The sequence below is a fragment of the Cnephaeus nilssonii genome (genome assembly GCF_951640355.1).
Source record: "Cnephaeus nilssonii genome assembly, chromosome: 10".
NCBI lineage: Eukaryota > Metazoa > Chordata > Mammalia > Chiroptera > Vespertilionidae > Cnephaeus > Cnephaeus nilssonii.
Genome location: NC_137081.1, coordinates 78,725,361 through 78,747,516, shown reverse-complemented (window position 1 = coordinate 78,747,516; position 22,156 = coordinate 78,725,361). Strand labels below are relative to the sequence as shown.

General features: G+C 46.7%; 1 protein-coding gene across 5 annotated transcripts in view; it reads right to left on the bottom strand.

Annotated features, from left to right (window-relative positions):
• Window positions 1-22,156, bottom strand: part of NCKAP5 (NCK associated protein 5) — a 965,452-nt gene that overhangs the window by 40,760 nt on the left and 902,536 nt on the right. For 4 of the 5 annotated variants that reach the window (XM_079782414.1, XM_079782415.1, XM_079782416.1 and 1 more), the window contains 2 exons: window positions 14,435-14,749; window positions 11,814-11,947 (listed from right to left, as the gene is read on the bottom strand). In XM_079782414.1, the coding sequence (XP_079638540.1) occupies window positions 11,814-11,947; window positions 14,435-14,749 (449 nt within the window). The remainder of the gene's footprint in view (window positions 1-11,813; window positions 11,948-14,434; window positions 14,750-22,156) is intronic. The other variant, XM_079782418.1, reaches the window with a different exon arrangement.

Here is a 22,156-nt window from a genome sequence, read left to right as displayed (position 1 = left end):
CTGGTGGTGGTGGTTGTGGGGGCAGGGGAGGAATCCCAGGATGAAAAAGGTCAAAGTGACATGATATAGCTAAGGATGGGCCAAACAAACCAAGATACAAGGGGACAGAAGTTTAAAAAAAGTAAAAAAGATGAGGGTGGAAGAAGCACTCTTCATAATGCTTCTGGGGACTCAGGAACAGAGAAGCAAGCTAATTCGGGGAGCTGGGAGCCAACCACCAACTTCTCTGCACAGGGTCGAGAGCCCACTTGGCCAATACCATGGGAAGGATGTGGTCTTCTTTTCTAATTAAAGTCCTTAAAGGGTGGGCTGATTTATTCATTTATAATACAATTTCTGGTCTAATTAAAAATGGAACTTTTCCCCAGATGACCTAGCCTCACCATATTTCTGGTTCCCGTGTAATTGAATCTGAAAATGATGCTGAGTGATAGCTTGGGATATTGCTACTTATTGTGAAAACAAATAATAGGCAAGGAGAACACTTGTTAGGCTTGTTTTAGGAAAATTTAAATCAGTTCTTTCTTACTTCCACTACATTTTAACAGCAGATAAAGATAATATGATATGTCCCTTAATGAAATTGTATAACCCTGGCTAATTTATGAGGAAGGTGTACCTTTCTGGGGCTTTAGCTTCACCTTATTTTGGACCCCAGTTTGCAAGTTCCCTGTGCTCCCCTCCCCTCTTCTAATATCCTCAACCTCAAATTCCAGGAATTGTTCTCTCTCTCAGCCAATTTACCATAATACTTCTCATACTTATTTGGCACGGTGCAGGCTGCAAGCCTTATCACATCTGTCATATCTGAGTACTCCACAAGAGGAAGGCAGTGCGGGCACTGGGTGGCCGAGGGAACTTACTCTCAGAAAGGCTAACATTATTCATCTGGGATCACTAAGCCTGTTCGCAGAGCCAGCGCAAGACTCAGGCGTCCTAACTCCCAATGATGGGCATGCCGACCACATCTAGCCAAATGGCCATGGCTTTTGGGTTCCAGGTCCTAAGAGGTATGGGGAGAGCAGGCAGTTTTATGATTCACTGCAGGATGCTGGACATTTTTCTTAGCAAAACTCCTGGGTTAGAAAGAAACCTGTTTGTGTTCTTTTTTTTTCTTTTTTTTTTTTCCTGAGCTCATTTGCTTGGTTGTACAGTATATGTGTCTGTTGCTAGGTTTTTGGCTGGCTGGGAGAGGCAGTTGGAATGGGAGAATATTGGAAATGGTCTCTTTATCCTTGAAATCTGAGAACAAAGCACTCTAAGGAATTTCCTCCACCACTGCAAAGATATGCACCTGGTATTCTCATGTTGCTCACTTTAATTACTTCTAGACTTTGCCTGAACCCCAAGCCCTTTCTTCCCTGCACCTACCCACTTCTCCAACACAGCTCCTTCTGCCGACCCAGCATTCTTAGTTCCGAAACTGACGTTAATCTTCTAGGCTTAGCCTTTCGGTGGGAAGAGTCGGCAAGGGACCCTTTCCAAATGTCACTGTGCTTTTTAGCCAAACATGCAACTCTAAGGTCCCCAAGGAAACCCAAACCCTGTTTACTATGTTGTTCCTTCATGTTTGACCTAATTGCACTTCACCTGCTTCACTGGAGCAGAGTGAGAGCGAACTGTCCTTGGGTTTCTTACAAACCTGTGAAGGATTCCCACCTCCTCGAGGCCCAGGTTCTCTAAGAGACAGAAATTAAATACTAATGACTTAATGTGCAGCAGCCTCAAGTACTCTGTGCTGTGTCACCACTTCAGACCCCCTAGCTCTGGACAAAGGCACCGTAACGGGACGCCAGGCCAAGTGTGAAAGGCCAGACAGGAGCATGAGCTTCCCTTTCAAAACCCCTCAGGGACGAGCATCCTAACCATCCAAGGAGGTGCCCGGCCAGGCCTGGGGCGCCTTCTGGGCAGGCAGCGGCATTGGCTGCTATCACAATTTGTCACAAATATTTCAGCGTGTCCCTCTCATTGGACAATTCTGATGCCTAACGGTCAATCTCTTGGCTTCCTAGGGCACTACTGACATTCTGTGTAGGAGAACTTTGTTGTTGGGGCTCCCCTGTGATTATAGGGTGCTTAGCAGCATCCCTGGGCTCTATACATCCATTGCAGTTCTCCCCCACCCCAACATGTCTTCAGCCACTGCCAAATGTCCCCTGGGGGCACGGTCCCCCTGTTTGAGAGCCACGGGGCTGGATGATCCAGTGTGAGCACTGGAGGTATTCCTTGGATTATGGGCGACCTCTGCAGAAAGCCCTCCTCCAATAGGCTGTGGGCTGCCTGGGAGGCTTGCCAAGTTACACTTCCTTCTGCTGCCCCTGCCTGAGGCCGAGGGACGCACACATTTTCACAAATGAAATGCCATCTAATTCATTGCTCATGTGTTTAGCTTTAGACCCCTTGCCTAGCTTCCCTTCAGCCCTGGCAGCCACGGACTGCTCATTTGCACAGCACTAGGTATCATCTGCTCCCCAACAACCAGGGGCTTGTTTTTGACTTTGAAATTCTACTTTGCAAGTTCCTGCTTAAATGTTTCCCGCTCCAACACATTTGAACTGGAGGTGGGTAGCTTTGGGGGTGCTGAGATAATGATGTGGGGAGAGAGGGAGAACGTCCACAAAGAGTAACAAACTCCAGGGGGGCTCTCTTTCCTCCAAAATGTCTCATTAGGTCCCAGACTTGGCCTTCCATTCTCTGCACCCTGCAGTCCAATTTAATTGAGAGACGGCTTCACCACGCACACTGCTCTTTCGACAGGAGGGTAAACTCGTTCTGTCCATCCTGACATTTGCTTTCTTAAGGGCCTCACAATATGCAGCTTAAATAATTGAATGCAGGTCGCTTCACAGCTTCCCCTTTCAAGCCTGTCTGAAGCACAGCGGGTTCTTGGTGATGGTTAGCTTCCGACCACGTGATTTTAGAAGCTAATAAGGTTTTTTGTTTTGACTTTATTTCGTTTTGTTTTGTAATTGTGCATGACACTTTTCCCAACTAAACCCCCAACCTCAGCCTAGTTAACATCTAGTCTGAACAGGTGAGAGGGCTGTGCGTTTTCTGACGGTGGACAAATAGTGACAGAGAGAAATTTGAGACCCTGGTTCCGGTACATGTCATGGTCAGTACTTTCCATTTGTCACCCAGCAAAGTATAATGCTAGGAGACGAATCCCGTGTTTTATTGCACGTGTCCATTCTCATCGAGCTGGGATGAGCTTGTCAGAAATAAAGCAAATCTTTAAAAGGACCTAGTAAGAGAGAAGTTCCAGGAAGGACTAAAGATAACTCTCACCTGTAGTGTCCATTTTAAACAACAGGCTTCTCTGGGGGAACGGGGAGTGATTCTAATGACTATGGATTTAGTTGAACCCAATGCTGATTTTGCACATCATGGAGATTTGTCATCTTTAGGTCATGTGTCAGATGAATGCTTTAAAATACATGCAACTTGGTGTGAATTCTCCATAATACAGAAAAATCTGATTGCTCTATTAATAGCCAAACTTGGCCTTGGGAAGGCAGAGTGGCCGAGTTTTTAACATTCAAAATTCATCATCTCTGCATAATTAGTTGTGAATCTCTAAACGTTCAAGCTGAGGAGTTAGCCAGGAACGGGAGCTGTTATCCTTCAGCGTCCCTCTTAATATTGTTCCACAGTCATCATTTCCTTGTGTTTTTCTAATTACTGCAAAACCAATTGCTTTTTAACTCACCTGCCCCGGCTCTTTGTAATTTGTTGAATGTAATCACCTTCAAATGAAGAGAATGTACTCCTTGTTCAGGAAATTGGGGCCTGATTAGATGAGCATCATCAGGGGGCCCGGTTTGCTTGGCTCGCTTAGCTGATGGATGCATTTTGCAGGCGGGGCTTAACGAGGGAGGGGCTGCTGTTGAAAGTGAGCTCTGCAGTGCAGTGATCTGTAGACCCCAGTGGGCTTTAATTTGAAGAAAATTTATAAAACGCAAAAGAATCAGGAATTCTGGTTCCCCGCTCTGTGGAGCCAACGGCATGGCCTTCGACAGTGGAATGCTCCTGTTGAGGTTCTAGAGCAGCTCCCTCACACAGGTGCTTCAAGCCTGTGTGTCTGTGTGTGCGAAGCACCCGGAGAGCAGGGCAATGTCACTGACCCGCCCCCACCCCCAGCACCCTCTACTGGCCTGGACACAGCGTGAGAGATGAAGAAACCAGAACAGACTAATCTAGAGATCAACTATCCTCTTTGCTTTTATTGATTTTGCCAATCTTGTTTAGCAACTAACCCCGTGATCGGCAAACTGCGGCTCTCGAGCCACATGCGGCTCTTTGGCCCCTTGAGTGTGGCTCTTCCACAAAATACCACGGCCTGGGCGAGTCTATTTTGAAGAAGTGGCGTTAGAAGTTTACGTTTAAAAAATTTGGCTCTCAAAAGAAATTTCAATCGTTGTACTGTTGCTATTTGGCTCTGTTGACTAATGAGTTTGCCGACCACTGAACTAACCCATTCAATTTGGAGAAGTTCAGAGATCAAGTATCAGGAGAGCACAGGTTCTGAGCCTCTGTTTCTTTCAGATCTCAAGGGTGTAATGCATTTTCACCAATAAGAGTGACTCTGTGACAAAAATTCCCGAATTGGGGCAGAGATGATGAAAACCAAGCTGGGAGCATTTACAAGAAACAAAACAAGATTCTGATATGTCTTCAACAGCCCCCATGAAAAATCATCTAAGAGTAAGCTAAAATTCAGCTTTCTTGAGAAAAATTGAAAACAAAACAAAACAAATGGATTCTCTGCTTTCTCTAGCATAGTCCTCAGAGGAGGAGGAATGTCCTCATTCAGTTTCTCTCTGTAGCCACTGCTCTGGATCCTTCTGTCTCTGGACACGGAAAGGCCCAAATGGATGGTGGATGTGCACAAGGAGCTGATCAAGGCCTTACCCAGTCTTATGAGTTAGATGCATTTTTATTCAGCATTTATGAAGTTTATTAAACACCTCTGATGTGCCAGACCTTGCGCTAAGTACAGAATATGAATAAGAAGTAATCTTGGCATGAATGAGAGAGCTGAAATGCAAAGAAATAAGTATTATCTCAAGTCCTGAGTAACAGAATTAAAGATAGTGTTTTACAGAAGAGACAGGAAAAGTAATTGGGTGTCACTGATGTAGAAGCATCTGGAAAGCCTTCTTGGAGGAGGTAAAGTCTGACCGAATCTTACAGAGTAAGTAGAAGTTACATGAAGGGTAGAGAAGAAGGGTGTTGGTCTGAAAGCCGTTCTAAGAAGCAAGACCACAACAGTGAAGGCATGGAGATTCCTGCAGCATCAGGTGCTCAGGACAGAGAGAGTGTTTTGATGATGCATAAAATAAAGACGGGAGATGGAAAAGATGAGGTCAGAAGGGCTTTGTGAACCTTGCAAGAGGAGGAGATTGGATCCTGTCTGTGAGTCATGGAGAGTCCTTAAAGAGTTTTAAGCAAAGGAACTGATGGGACTCTGCACTCTGGTGGCAGTATGGATGGGACTGGCAGCGGGTTGACTGGAGCCAGGGAAAAAGGAGGACATGCTTGATGTAGCCCGATTAAGGCACCATGGTAGAGGAGCTAGAGAGGGGGCAGATTTGAGAAGCATCTGGGAGGGCGGCCAGCAGGACTCGGGACACCCAGAATTTGCAGGAAGAGTCGAGGAACACTCCCAGCTTCACAGCGGTACGGTTGTCCCTCAGTATCCAGGGGATTGGTTCCAGGACCCCCACAGACACTAAAGTGCACAGATGCTCAAGTCCCTTAGGTAAAAAGGCAGAGAACAGTGCATACAGTGGGCCCTCCGCATCGCAGGCTCCTGCTGGAAAATGGTGTTTTTGATCTGCAGTTGGTTGAATCTGCAGACGCATAACCTATGGATAAAGAGGACTGGAGGGCTGGCTGCATTCCTAAAGGGATGGCGAGAACACAGTTAAGACAAAACCTAAGCAGCAGAGATTCTAGAGAGAAAAGGGGAGGTTTCAGATTGGGTTTCTGCCCAAGAGGTACCTGGCCTGGTCAGTGATGGTGGTGAGCAGCCTGGCAGATGAATCGGAGGCTTGGGGAGAAGTCTGGACTAACGATTACGTTACTTTTTATCACCAGGTCCTGCAGGGTTAGCTGGGGTGAGGTTCCTCCCCCGCCCTCCATTCTGAGATGGGCACTCACTGCTGCCTTCCCTGCATCCTGCCCCTGGTTCCCTCTGTCCCACTCTCTCCATCTCTATCCCTTGCTCATGCCTTCTCTGAGGCCCCACCTGCAGGAAAGGGACAGGGATATTTGTATGGCCAGCCTGGCAACTTATTGTGGGTAGCTCTGCGGAAACAAAGCCACAAAATTACTCCTGTCCGCAACCTCACCCGCTGGGCCACCAACCCAGCTCCTAAATCCTGCTCCCACTGCTGACTCTGAGCTAACAACCTGGACTTCTAATGCATATTTCAAAGTCAAGCTAAAGAAACCAACCTTGAGAGAAAAGATGTATATTTACTTTAGTGTTTTATGAGCCTGGAGGCAGGGTTTTGGAAAGCAGGTTGGTTGTTTTTTTGGGTGTGTGTTTTTTTTGTCACATTTGGTGTGATTCAGGGAAGCAAGTGGGCACGAGACACCAGGGATTGAGGGGTCACAGGGCACTCTGTCTTACTGGGAGGCCCCAGGCATGCTCTGAGGCAGGGTGCGTGGCTAGTGCCTGAGCAGCCAACGGGGAGCAGGGTGACAAGGTGCGGTCCCCGGGTGTGCATTTCCTAGAAGGATAGATGGCCACTGTCAGTGCCCTCCTGTCACTGAGGGAAATTTCAGGGAGCCAGGGAGGGAGCGCATGTTTGAGAAAGAACAACTGTCTTGGAGAGCATCCAGCAAGACTTTAAGATCCACCGGCAAATTCCATTCTGCAGGTTGGGACCTCTATTACAAAACCTTGTTACTTAAAGAGGGAATGGGGCCGGGCAATCTCACATTCACAGGCGCACACGGCGAAAGCAGCAGAGCCGCGACCTGCAGGGAAGAAAATCTCTCCTGCACCCCCAGGCATGACTCCAGCCACTGTTTTTCTCCTAATTGTTTCTGTTTTCTTTCCAAATCACCTTTGCCAATACCTAAAAAGTCAATGGTGCTGCATGCGCCTAAATGCCTCTTCCTGGGGTTTGTCAGAAGCCAACAGGCGCCAACAGCCAGGCCAGCTGTCTGCGAAGGTTCCTCCTTCCTGGCAGCCTGGCATCAAGCAGGACTGAGCCATGCTCGGCTGGGTCAAGGGCACTGTGTGCAGATGACAGAACTCTGGGAACAGGTTAAAAATATATTTTTATTGATTTCAGAGAGGAAGGGAGAGGGAGAGAGAGAGGAACATCAATGATGAGAGAGAATCATTGACTGGTTGCCTCCTTCACATACCCCACCAGGGATTGAGCCTGCAACCTGGGCATGTGCCCTGACCAGGAATCGAACCTCCTGGTTCATAGGTTGACGCTCAACCACTGAACCACGGCAGTCTGGCTACAGGTCCACTTTTAAAGGCAGAGGGAGGGACCTGCTGCTGGTTGTGCAGCTTTCAGGGTTGCTCTGCCTGTACCTCAACGTCTTATCCCAAGGAGCACCATCTGCCCAGGCCCTAAAGCAATAGAATGAAAGAAGGAATTTGCTCACAAAGGATAAGCAAAGTGAGCAGAGGGAGGAAACAGCTCAGGCCCAGGCTATCTTCATTTTCTCCCATACCACCTTGCTTTCCTTTTTTTGTCCATAGCCCTTATCTCCTTTCATCACACTGGATGCATTTCCTAGTTTATTATATGTATGTTTTAGTAGCTGACAGGGGTCTTTGTCCAGTTACTCACACCGGAGCTCAGGCCTAACTGAGAGCTGGAATGGGCCCTGGATATCATTCTTGGATGGAGCAGATCGGGGTCAGGGAGGGGGCGTTATTCACTGGACTCACGATAGGTTCCAGAGAAGAGCTTGGACTAGGAGCTAGCCTGGCCCTAGGCGTCTTCCCGGGGCAGGCCTCATGACAATAAACTCCCCTTCCGGTTTATCTGTCACAACCAGAGAGACACTGATAAACCACAGAGACCTAATGGGGACAACAACCAAACTCTAATGCCAGCAATGGTTGTCACTTTCTTCCTGGTGAGCCCTGGCAGGATGCAGCCTGGTCCTGCCTCTTGAGGGCTGGCAGGCAGTGAGGAGCAGAGTAGAGGCCCCAGGTAATGGCTATTCACACATGCCATTCCCACCCCGACACGTCACAAACACCAAGGCTCTTGGGAAACTGGAAACATGCATGGTTGCTAGATTATGTTTTCCCCTAAAATAAATCAGTTTTATTTAAGAAAAAAGTCATGGTTTTATCATGTCATCGCTAAATTAATATTGGAGAAAAAAGTTGATTAATGCAAAAAGAATGCTGCTTTAGTGCATTATTAAAATACTAGAGGCCCAGTGCACGAAATTCATGCACTTGGGAGGGGTTCCCTCAGCCCGGCCTGCACCCTCTCACAGTCTGAGAGCCCTCAGGGAACATCTGACTGACAGATTAGGCCTGGGGAGTGGGCCTAAGCCGGCAGTCAGGCATCCTTAGCCCTGCTGCGGAGGCAGGAGAGGCTCCCACCACCCCCGCTGCACTCACCAGCCATGAGCCCCGTTCAGGGCTTCTGGCTGAGCGGCGCACCCCCTGTGGGAGCGCACTGACCACCAGGGGACAGTTCCTGCCTTGAGTGTCTGCCCCCTGGTGATCAGTGCGCGTCATAGCGACTGGTCCTTCCGCTGTTCGACCAATTTGCATATTGGCCTTTTATTATATAGGATTCCTGACAATCCAGAATAGATTAGAAGAAAGGCAGAGCCCAGACCACATTTTGTGTTGGGGCGCATCTGTCCTTCTGTGTGTACGGAAATGCCATCTGAACATACATATTTTTAAGTGCCTCGGGATGATGACTTTTCTGCTGCCAATTCTGCTTCCAGCAGGAATGGTGTGAGGGAGTTTCACGCTCATAAACAGACCTGCTCACAATGGCGTGGCTGCAGGTCCGGCCTGCGATTCTATCCAGGCTCACTGGGCGATTGGACTGGCCAAAGTATGTGATTAAGAACAAACTTATCTTTGCAGCCATTCCTTCATTACCGAGATAACTCAATTGGAGACTTTTTGGGAGATGCCAGATTTGGAAATAAAATCCTTACTGCACTGCAATGTCATGAAGATTATACCAGAAAACAAATTGATGTTCGCAGACACTCTTCTGTACGTGCCAGAAAATTAGATCTCAGGAGAGTTGAGCTGAGAAGTGAAATCTCGGGGCGGGGAGGAGGCAGAGTGCAGGGAAAGCACTCCAGTGGCTTCCCAGACAGAGGAGCCCCCGTGTCCGCCTGCTCGCCTGTGTTACATGGGGTGGCTCTCTTCACTGCTTTCACTAACTTGCCCCTTCCAGCTCCCAAACCATTATTTCCACAGCCCGGTCACTGTCACTATCACTGCCACCGTTGGCAGAGTACGAGCACTTTCTGGGTCCCTTGTCCTAAATGAGTAACAGGAGACTGTGAAGATGACTCACACAAATCCAGCCGTTGACAGCTGGATTTCCTGTGAGGAAACCCTGTGAGGATGTGAAACAATTCACACTGGCTGTTGCTGGTGCACAGAATGCCGTTCCCAATGCCCCCGCCCCCAGGAGCGACTGGGCTAGGCAGTCTGTCAATCACCGGAGCTGTAGTCAGGCCTGCGCTAATGAAGCCTCTGACCACACAGCCCTGTCCCAGGCAGGTGGCCGCCAGTCCCCACATCACCTGCTCTGCATTTGGTATACTTCTTTATGGTCCTCTTTTCTAAAGTGCCTGTTAGAGTCGCTGTTCCAAACCTAATGGCTTATTTATTTAACTAATCTCGTTACAGGCTTTCAGGTATCAGAGGGTATGAAAAAGATCAACCTTGGGAACAAAAGAATAAATGTTTGCACAATTTAGGATATTTCTCCCAGCCTCTGAAAGGACAGGAGCCTTTAGGAAAGCACACAATTGCTGACCCCGTATAACCCTCAGAGGTACTGAGAGAGGTCAGGCTCAGGGACCCAGTCCCCGCCTTGCTCACACGCACACACAGCCAGGCCCACCAGGTGTCACGGTGCTGTGATCAGCACGTTCAGGAACTGTGGAGGGGTGGGTACTATATGAACATTTCCCCACCGTGCACACAAGCAGAACACTGGGTCTGGGACTGCAGCCCCCGGGGGGGGGTGGTGGGGGGGGGACTCAGGGTGCTGGGCCTCCGCTCTGTCAGAGCCCATGCTTCCCCATCTTCCAGGCACATGTATGGGGCGGGTCTCCAAAGTCCGTCTGGGAGTGTCACTTGTTTGGAAATTATAAAAACACGTTTTAGGATGTGAGCTCTTTCAGCCGCGGTTGTAAATTCAAACACTTATTCCTCCCTTTATACCCTTATTCATTCACTCATTCATCCACCCACGTAACAGATGCTTATTGAGTAGCTACCCTGTGCCAAGCCATGCAGTACAGAGATTTCAACAGCAAGAATGATGTCTATTAAGGATGACAAGTCTACAGATTATGGTTCCAGGGGAGCCTCATGACTCGCGTTCCCGAAGGACCCCAGAACACTTCCTGGGTATGGAGAGATGCATGTTTTCACCCTTCTATTCAATAAGCACTAATGGAACCAGGTGCTGTGCTGGGAGCTGGAAATACAAAGCTCACTCTTGCTTCAAACTTTCCTCCCTGCAGTCAATGAACCAGAGTTCTGAGCTCCCAGTCGTGGTGGTGACTCTTACAAGACGGGCAGGATTTCCAATGGGCAGAGCCTGTGGGAGATGAGGAGGAGGGGACCCCCGAGAGGCATGTGTTTGGGGGATAGGAATGTTGGGTGAGGAGTGCCTGCCAGCACATGGAGGGGGGGGGGGGGCTACACTGAATAATTCTCTCTTTCTTGGAATTGCCCATACCACTTTGCCACTATTACCCCCTATTGTTGCTAAACTACTTCCCCATCCAACTCTGGGTCTCTTTTAGGGTTTTAATGTGGGACTTGGAGAGCCAAGGCCATAGAGCAGGAAGGTCCCAGAAGGGCCAGGAGGTCTTTCCTTATGTCCTTCCTCCCACCCTTCACTGCTGGGTGCTCCAAAGACCCTGAAGTGGGCCAGCCGCAGGGCAGGCTGAGAAACAGTGGGCAGGCTGGATGTGGTCCAGGTAATTAGCTGAAACTGGTAAATGGGAGCGGCTATAGACGGGAATACCAGGTACCCAGAGGGAGGCTCCAGGAGTCCCTGAGCCGTGAGCCCCTCCCTAGGCCTCTGTGTGCCATCTCAGGGTGATGAAGAACCGCAGCACAAATGACAGAGATTCAAGAAATGCAGGTCTCACTGTCCCTGGCAAGTCTTTGGACCACAACCACTCCAGGCCTCAGTTTATTCATCCCTAAAAGGAGTCTAATCAAACCTGCGTTACCTGTCTCATGGGAACAAGGTAGAGGTTAGAGGAACTGAGGGGACAAGGGGAAAACATCATCCAATCCTTCTAAATGGTGCTCGTATGCCCGGGAGAGCAATGCCTGCTCCGCAATGTCCGGTCGGGGCAGAGCCCCCATCCCTCACACATCTGGGTGCAGATGGGTGAAAGCACTTTGGATCCTGCCCAACAGCCCATGACGTTACTTAACAATTCAGGGCAAAAGGGAGCCTTGGGCCTACGTTTTTAGAAACTGAACCAACAACACAACTGACTTAAAATGAACTCTTCCCAAAAGTGTTTCAGGAGCTCACTCTTCACAATCAGGACCAACGGGTGGAGGCTGCCCGCCTGTTGGCCTCCCTCACCTGGGTGTCCGCAGGGGGGTCTTCACCCCGCCAGTCTGGAAGCAGCTCCCTGGCCAGTGTGTTCTCAGCACATACTGACGAGCAGGTCTGAGGCCGTGGCTCGGCTTCATTCTGCTTTTGGGAATGGATTTTTCCTAAACGAGGAAATGTATATGAAACTACAGTCAGCTTTCTTCAACTCTATGGAAATGTAGGGAGGGAATGGGGGAGATATTCAGAAATAGTAAGAAAGGTCCCAATGTGGTGAAAGCTGCACTTTCCAGCATTCTGCCCCCTGCAAGTCCGTCCTAACAGGCACGTCCACAGAGAATGTCCACCGTGGAGACCAAAGGCAAACTGTCCTGGGACCACTTTGCCTTGAAATGCTGATAAGCTCTGCCTGTTAAGAAAGGGTTCAGGGGGCAAACTGAGAAACACTGGTTATTTATCAAATAGCGTTTTTCATCTAATGTCTAACAGGTTTCCTTTTGGAGCGCTTCTCAGAGCCTTCATTGTGCTAATGGGGACAGTCATCACTTCCAAAGGGAGATTTAAATAAACAGCCTTTCCCAAACATATTTGAGCAGGGAACCCTGATTTTCCTAGAATACCTGTGAAGGTCATTTTAAATGATGTGGTTTGGGAAACTTCGCTCAGAGGCCCTTAAAAATCCTGCAGGGCCGGGCTCCCCGAGCTTTGATTTGCACGTGCATCCACTGAGCTCTTGTTAATTTAACTGAGGATTCTGATCCAGTAGGTTTGGGGCGGGGCCTGTGATTCTGCATCTGACTAGTTCCTGGATGCTGCTGCTGATGTTGGCCATGGATCCCATTCTGAGGATCGAGGATGTAATTAGCAGAGATCAAGGAAAGGACGTGCTCTATTTCCCATAGAGTAGACCAACCTGCAGTGCATTCCCTCTCATGCCAGAAAAGGGAGGCTGCAGTGACCCTCGGGCCTCAGTGGTTATCGAGGGGACAGGCTGGGATAGCCTCTCAACAGCGTTTTGCTTGTGAGCAGAAGCAAAGTAATTGTATTTCCATCAACACTTGATTAACAGCCTTTCGGCTGTTAACTGATGATTGAGATTTGTACAGTTACTTCCATTTGTGATATGGAGATAAGAGAAAAACCAATTCAAATGCATGCATTAAGGAAGGAGTGATTGCTCTAAAGCACTCTCCTTTCATTGCAGCTAGTTCTCCATTCCTTAATTTTTAAAATGAGTAACCAATGGCCACAGACAAAAGAGAGTCCCTGGAAAACTGACCGAAGAACCACGCTGACAATATCCTTTGGCGGACAGGAAGCTCCAGGGTGGGCAACACCAAAGTATCCCTCCCCGTGTTGACCTCACTCTTGGCCATATACTACTTTTTTACATCTCTTCATGACAATTTAATTAAGACACAAACCTTAGGAAACTGGTGCAGTGAATACTTGCAGCAAGATCAGAACAATCTCTTTCCTATCCCCTTCTTATGAAGCAATTCAAGGCTTGCAGTTTCTATTCAATTTGTTATAATGACAGTGCTTAATCATGGCGTCTACTCAGCAGCCCGCTGCTGAATTGAGGTCACACATGTGACTATTCAGGCATGGAGCACAATCTATAACTAAGATTTCGCCCCTGAATCTCTGGAGGCGGTGTCATTAATTAACAATGCATGTATTTCAAAAATAATATGCATTCCAGCTTTTTAAAATGTAGCCTTGGCTTGAAATAAGCAGAAGTTTGCGATGAAACATTCATGGCAGTTAGTATTACAATGAGAAGGAAGAACCCAGCCATGGGAATAGCTCAATCACATTGATTCAAAGATGTTTAATTAAAAGTCTTCTTTTCTAATTTTTCAGGAGCCTCTAATATAATCTCTACTTGTGGCTCCTTTCTCGGCATCAAATAATAAAGGCAAGTCTTCAGAGTTCTAATTCATATGCTTATGTATGTCACAAGTGCAACATGATCCATACAAGTTAAAAAATTATGCAGTGTCATCTTGAGCTGCAATAAATATTTTTAATCTTGAGGGGCCAATAAAAAAACTTTGACCCTTAGCCTGGTCCTATCTTTAATCATGAAAGATTGTTTCAAATGACGGCAGCCAAAGATGGTACTTAATCCGTGGGAAGGCTCACACCGCTCTACTGCAGTGAATGTGCAATCTACTGCTGAGGCATGCAGCTAAGATTTTATAGTTCAGCATATACACACATTTGAACAGGAGAGGATTATATCAGAAGACATATGTTTTTGGTTAGAGGGCGAACAGCATTTCAGTTAAATTTATGTCGAGTCTAAATTATCTATAATCAGAGTTAAGTTTTAAAAGATAAAAGCCCACGTGTGTGTTTTTCTTAATCAATTTACATATCCATATCCCTGTGCTTACGTGCTTGCTTCCTTTATGTGTGTACAACTCCTAACCACAATTCTTAGAGCAGATAATGCTTAATGCTTGTCTTCTTACTTTTTGGTGGAGGACATGCAGGGCTTTTCATGGGACCACATGTCCACTGGGCAGAGGGCACCCACTGACTTCCTGGCGGAAACTTTTTCTGCGGCGTGTTTTCCGTTTTGTCAGCAAGTGCATGATTCGGGTGGGAAAACAATCTAATTTGGAAGGTAATAGGCACTTTACCTGAGGAGGCTGGTTTGGGGAGGCGACTTTGCAGAGGCCGCGCCCCCCTGGCAGTCATGGTGGGGTCGGACGTGGAGTGAGCGATGGCGCTGTCTGCAAAGTCCTGGCTGTCGGCGGAGGAAGGCACTTCTCGTTCGAGGGTCTGGGCTCGGATGGAAGGGGCTGCGCAAAGGACTGGCTGGAGGCACAGGTCTGGCTCCGTGTCCCCGGAGGGATCTGCCTGGCACATGTACCGGCCGGCTGAGCGAGTCCCCGAGTCTGGGAGTGGGAAGGTTCCGATCCCACTGTCGAGGGTCCTCATCTGGCAGTTGGACTCTGGACAGAGGAACAGAGTGAGGGTCAGAGGTGGCTCACAAAAAGGAGAAAGGGTCCTGGCATTGGGTGTAGTCTTGAGGAAAGGGGACGCCTAGAAGGAGGAAGCACTATTCCTGGTGAAGTAAATTTCCAGGGAGTGGCATGAAACAGACATTTAATTGAACATGAACATATTCCCTTCACATGAGGTAAGAAGGCCTCCTTTACTGGCAGCAAGAGTCACATGTGCATATACCCTGATGGCTCTCTAGAGTTATAATAGGAAAAGAACAGTTGTTAGAGACAAAAAAAAAAATATTTTTGACCCCCTTCTTTCAATTGGGAATCATATGACTTCAACCAACCAATCAAGTGGAATTTATTAACTGAAATAAGAGTAATGAGCATACATCACAAACTGATGTCCCAACAAAGGTCACTGTGCACCCCCCTTGCATGGTTCATCATTTGTTTGGCTGTTAACTGAGTCTGTGGCCTCTCAATCTGACTGTGAGGACGAGTGATTCACAGGCTATAAGGTCATCCTGGAGTTACCGTGGTAACATCACTTACCATGTGGACTTCACTGGACCCACTGCCATTTGTAGTCTTACTGAGAAGGCCATCGAACCACTTTCTGTCTTTCACTCACACTTTATGCCGTGACAAACTCACCAGTATCTTTTGTGACTTCTTGTCATTCCCAGGGACCCCACTATTCCCTAAAACAAATTAAGTTGATTTCATCATAGGTGGGTGACATATTCTGCTAATTATATCTCATCTTCACAGATACATTATCTGAAAAAATTATTAGATATTTAATTTCTAAGATGGTGGTGTGGATTATCCAACCCAATGAGACAGCGTCCAAGATCTGGTGGTCACCCCACAGGTTTCCTGTTTATATGATAAGCTTAGGATGAAACATCCTTAGTAAAGTTTATGTCAGCATCTTATACATTTAGGACTGGGAAGAGGCACAACGCAGCGTTGTGCTTGGCACGGTAGGGAATATAACAGAATACAATGTAATCTTCGCATCAAGAGGCTCAACAGCTAACATTTCTGTGGTGCTTTATGGAGCCGTGGCTTGGGGTGTGGCCTCTGTCTATAACTGTGTGAACCCCTACAGAAGATCCTGAACCTCTCAGGTTCCTTATAGGGCTGCTTTGAGAATAAAAATGTGTTCACCATCGAATTTCTTGAACTCAGAATGCTATCTAGCATAGCTGAAAGAATAAGAAAATGAAGGTTATATACAAAATGCTTAGTATATTTATTAGTATATATCTGATAGGTAAATAGTTTATCTTTCACTACCTTTCTTATACAATCTCATTTGATGCTCAGCAATTAGTATCTGAACTCCAGAACCTGCCCATGCCCCACCCTGAAACCTCTTTGCTCTGAGTAGAATTCTGCCAGTGTCCTAATACTAAGGAGAAAGTAAAGTAAAGAGTTGGCATTTATAGGTTCTAGTAGGTTTGGTGCTTGATTTTGGACGTGCTAGGATGATAAGGTCCATGTCAGAAGAGAGTCTTCAGTCTCCAAAGGGATATTTGTAGGAAGATGCAGCTAGCGTTTCTCCAGTGTGGTGCCATTTAGCTATCTCATGCACTGTCACACCTGGGCTGGCCATGGGCTGACTGCAGAGCCCTGAATCACATGGCCATGGTCTGAGATTTCCCCAGGATCACAAGGCTAGGTTTGAGACGCCCTCACTTCAGGGCCTCCAACTGGTCAGCTTTACTCTCAACCAGCTTTACAGATGATTCATTATCTCTCCATTCATTTTCTCCTCAGTGAAGGAGACTTCACTGTTACAGAATGGCCTTGCGGAGAAAGGACCGGCTGTTTGCATGGGGAAGTGTTGCCAGAGGAGTTGGAAAAGAAAGACCCTGCTATTCAGAATTCAGTGTCCTTTATTTTAGCCTAGATACACAACGCTCAGATTTAGTACATCACATGTTGTACTTGGGCAGTTCTAAATGTCTGGACTATTTTAGTTTCACATAGAAATGGATCTTCATCAGAATGGACCCAGCCTCTGAGGATGGGAATAAAAAATTATGGGATATAGCAGCTCAGGTCTTAGTCTCTGTATGCACAGACTGCCTGCCATATAATAATTTACTCCCAGCATCTTTTGGACTATCTACCCTTAAACCAAAGAGTGCTCAGCATGGAGGATGCTGGAGACTCTCTTTCTTTAGTGAAGACAGATCACCAAGTCTGGCTGCTTATTACAGCTACCAGGAGTTCACCGTTTTCTTTGTATCATCTCTTCATCTTCACAACTCTAAAGGTAAGAGCTATTACCGCCATTCACAAATGAGGAACCGTGGCTCAAAGGTTAACTTGCCCAAGGCCAACTGTTATAAATAAAGCTCTTGGACTTGACCATGTGTTTAACCATGAAGCTATACTGATTCCCTCCCACACCCCCAAAGCACAGATAAATCCAGAAGTGAGGTCCACTGAATAAACAGCCATTGAGGCAGCCTCATGAGAGGAAGGCTCACAGAATGGCCCTGCTCCTGGGCAAGGCACCCATCTTCTCCTCTGAAAGTGGGGCAGGCCCCTGGATCCTTGCTGGCCCCTGGATCCATGCTCCCCATCCTGAGGCTGAGGTCCACTGTCCACATTCCCAGGATCTGGGTAGTTGCTGCCAGGCGCAGGATGCCTACACATCCTGACTGATCCATCCCTGAGAACCACAGCTGCCCAGTAAGTTGCCTCTGCCCTCTCAGACCTCATCTGTAGAGTTCTGTGCTGGCTTTTCCTGGAATTCTTTCACCGCCAGGGGTAATGCTTTTCTGGCTTTGTCTAAGAACTCTCTCCCCATCAGGCATTTTATGGCTGAGAGAGCATTTAATGCAGTCGACTCAAAAAGCAACGTGAGATTCTTGGCGGCCTTTTCAGTGATTTTCTGACCAAAGCCCATGGCCCGGCCTGTGACACAAGGCAGGAAATAGGGCAAGGAGGGCCTGGGGTAGGAGAAATGATGATGTCAGTCTACATCGGGTGCCCTTCTGAGAACACCAACATTTTCTGGCATCTGTCCCTTTAAATTATTTTCCTTTCCCTTCATATTCTTGTCCTACCAGAATCTATAAACCGGGACTTTTGGTATTCCTGACGTCTCTGGTTCTCTGAGAATTGTGTGCACTGACATTAAATTCAGAAACCACCTACTATTAAAGCCATTTCTATTTCTAAAAATTACAGATGCCAAATGTAGTGAATGTGAAGGACTCCTTCGTAAGTACCTATGAAATGAGGTGTGGACATTCAGGGACTCAGGCACTACTAGTATATGCCAAGTCTCACCCTCGAGCGGGTTTCTCCAGTGCACATAAACCTGTGGAAATGGAGCTTATGTCGGAAATGCTGACGCCTTCTTTATGCAGTTTCTTTAAGGCACTGTAAGTTTCTCCCAGTTCATAAAAACATCGGAACCCGAAAAAGCGTTAGGGATTGCACTTTGGAAGCCAGCTTTGCCCTCAGAATTACAAGAACTCACAAAATAATTAAATGGCTGTGATAGGAACAAAGTTCAAAGGGGCAAGCCAGCCTTGCATCCCGAATGAGTTGACTCAGTCTTGATCTTGACAAGCTTTGCACATTTGTGGCTGTGAGAAAACAGCTGCCAACAGGACCTTGCTAATGAGTTCAAGGGTCAGGTTGCCGGATGGACCAGCAGGTTTTAGTCTTCCAAGGTCACCAATTACGTTTCTGACCCCAGTCCGCCCTCCCACCTTGTTCCCATTGTCCTATCTGCCTTCTTTCTATCTCTCAAGGCAGGTTCTCTCCCTTACCGCCAACAAGCCCCAGGCCTGAGATGACTTACAGCAGAGCTTCCTAGTCCTTTAAAGTCAGAGCTCATACAGAAAACAGGGGTCTCCCTGAGGAAAACACCAGCTGCCCCAGGGGCACTGGCCGCCTGAGTGCTGCAGCTCAGCATTTCAGTGCCCCTGGACCCATCAGGGCATGTGAGCAGCAGATATTGGGGCGCTTACTTACAGCGTGGACTGGGGGTCTTCTTTACTCACACCTGGAATACAGTACCAAGGAGATGGAGATTTTTTTGGTCACTTAGCAGCTGCTATAGGAATTTGCAGGCCCTCCTTTTTTGGGGACGACTGTTGAGAGTGCTTGGGTTAGGAATACCTTCTGGCTTCAGAACTTTGAGGGAGGTTATTGTGCCCTAGAGGGAGGGGTGCAGCCAAGGGGTGAGCAGCCGAGAAGGGTGAGGGTCTGCCTGGGTGGTGGCGGAGAAGAACTTTTGGAGAAATACTTCCACCAGGGATTTCTCAAGTGTGAACTTAGGGTGCATAATACAAAATCCTCACTCGCTGGCCAATGAGCCCCTTCTGCTTTGTACAGGTGCCTCAGCAGGTGGCTTTAGTTTCCTCACCTGAAAATTAGGGTGCTTTGAGAACTAGACATCATGCTATGTTTATTAAAATGTGTAATAACATAGCACGACGCATCCAGCATGTACATAACTGTTATCTAGAAAATGTCACTAATTCTTAAAATCAGTGTTATTAGACTGTGAGCATCCTAGGTGCAGACTGAATTTTATTTATCTCCTCAATATTCCCATCAGCCCATTCCTCATTCTGTGTTGCCTTTACTCCACAGTAGGTAATTAATTATATGCTGACAGAGCTGATAATAATTGTAGGCTGACATAGTATCTGCTAATTTCACTATCACCAGTGCTCAGCACAGCACCTGACGCATAGTCTGTGCTCACAGAATATAATGGAAGAATAGGTGGATAAAGAGCAGCTCTAATCTTTAGAAAGTTCTTCCTGAAATTAAATTGAATATGAACCTTTCCTTTTGAAACCCCAATCTGCTGCTTTTTGTTCTGACTCCAGCAATCAGAGCAAACAGCTGACTTCCTCCTGTGTAGCTCTTCTTACATACAGCCAGACTTTATTAATTCAGATAGCCAGAGGGATAAGATCATTCAGAATTACTGAATATTTTAAAGACCGATTTCTTAATACTTTAAAGCCCTCAGAGCAAGGGTCAGTGACCAAGATGAGAGACAGCCCCTGGAATACTGCTTTAGCATCCTCCTCAGTCCCCGCCCCCACCACAAAGCATCACTGGGTCAGAAGGTCCCAGGTATAGCAAAAGCCAGTGTGGAATCATTACCCTGGCCCTTGTCCTCAGGGATTCTAGATGCCACGCTGAGTGCGGCATCCCTTGTAACATCAGCACCCATCCTATATAATAAAAGACTAATATGCAAATAGACCAAACAGCCGAACTACTGGTCGCTATGACGCACACTGACCACCAGGGGGCAGACGCTCAATGCAGGAGGTGCCCCCTGGTGGTCACTGTGCTCCCACAGAGGGAGCGCCGCTCAGCCAGAAGCCGGGCTCATGGCTGGTGAGTGCAGTGGTGGTGGTGAGAGCCTTGGCGGCAGTCAGGCATCCCCCAAAGGCTCCCAGACTGTAAGAGGGCATAGGCCAGGCTGAGGGACCCCCTTGATTGCATGAATTCCGTGCACTGGGCCTCTAGTAGTAGTATAAGGACTTAGTTCTCACAGAGTCACGTTCCTGGGGACCATTTGAAGTGAGTAGATGAGACTACTCACTCAGTAACTCTCTGGATTTATTTACATAAAACAGTGAGTTTCTTTCTTTTAAAATAATTCATTCTCTAACTGTGTTGTCTATGCTTCTTCCAAACTTGTTTTGTACTATTCCATTACATAGGAGCATTATCTTTAAAAAAAAATAGCTGCAAAGGGATTCGTCTATTTCTAACACTGTTTCAGTTAATATAAATTTCCAAGTTAGTGGGTTCTGAATTAGTGATGAATTTGAGTGTTTGAAAAATGCCACCAACTATTTTTTCCTCAGCCTTTTCTTCTACAGATTAAAGTATCTCAATTTTTTTCTTGCAGATTGTGGTTCACAAGTCTTTCATCACTTGAATTTGTAAACCAAGATTCTTGGTATTATTAATGTATCTGTCCGAAGATAGTATTCTATAGGGGAGGCTTAAGAAAACCTGACTTGAGTTCTAATTCCTCTGATTACTCAGAAAAATAAAGTTAAAAGATAATAGGCTTCCAAGTTGGAAAGACTAGGTTTGAAGACTTTCTTGGCTACCTGCTCGCAGTGTGACAATGAGGGATTTTAAAAACTATTCTAACCGCATATAATCATAGCTCTCTGTAGTAAGCCTGGCACAGTGCCTGTTACAGATAGATGGCCAGTAAGTTTCCATAAGTGGCTGTCAGGGTGAGCTGAGGCCCCGGTGAGCTCATAGTGCACACACTGTTGTGGAATCCAAGGCCGACCGTCCTTTCTTCAGTGTGGTGGGTATCCCGCTGCAGTCCCTGAGACATCTACCCTGGCTATTTCCTAAGCATTTACTTTTTGGCAGTCATTTCTTTGAGGGTTAGTAATCACCGTTATTAATGACCAATTATGAATATGAAGCAACACACTTGGAGTTGGTTTCAAGTTGCCTCCTGTATAGAAAGGACAGAGTCTATTTTCTCAAGAAATCCATTTTGGAGTTGGCTCCCGGAAAGGCCTTTTAAAAAAACCCTAAGTAATTGACACTTACTGATGCTCCTTTGTTCACAGACTTATTGTATTTTCCCGGAACATTCCCAAATCAGTAAGCCATGATTTTCGGTTAGTGAAGATATAGTATATCTATCCTAAAAAGTTATACTTGCTTCAGTACAATGATCTACTCTTCCTTACAGATTCAAACAAAAAAACTTTAGTAATTACTGTTTTCTTCCTCTTCAATACTCATAAATTCTAGGCAAATAAAAATCTTACAACTCCAACTCTTTTTACTTTGAAAACTTTGATCCTATCTACATTTTTAACCAAACATGCAATGAGGTCACAATTCACCAGCCAATAAGAGCAACTTATGGGGGTTCCATGTTCAGACCATATTAACTGGCAGACTTTCCTATAATGCACGTGGTCATGTAAAAAGTCGTTGTATCCATTCTCTCCAGTTTTCTAAACATCTTTAAGCTATGGGTTGTATTGGCAACAGAAACCTAAACTACAGATGGCGGAACAGATCTCTTTATTTGCACATCCTTCTCTTCATCTGCATGGCTGAAACATTCTAAGAAAAAACACAAAACTAAGCTGTTGGCAAAGCAACATAAATTAAATATAGCTTATTCATCCTAAGTTTACCCTATGGTTTTGTCAAAGTAGTGAAAAATAACCGTACTGGCTAATTATCCACAACCATCGGGTAACTTTTGGCTGTGGCATGGGTGACCTTCTGGGAGGGTGAATTCAATTTGATGGCTTCAGAATGCATGGGAATGCTCAGCCTCTAAGTTCAAACTGGATTTAAGCTTTCTGAGCTTTGAAAGTGCATCGGAGAGCGCATTTGTTTTCCAACCCCCTG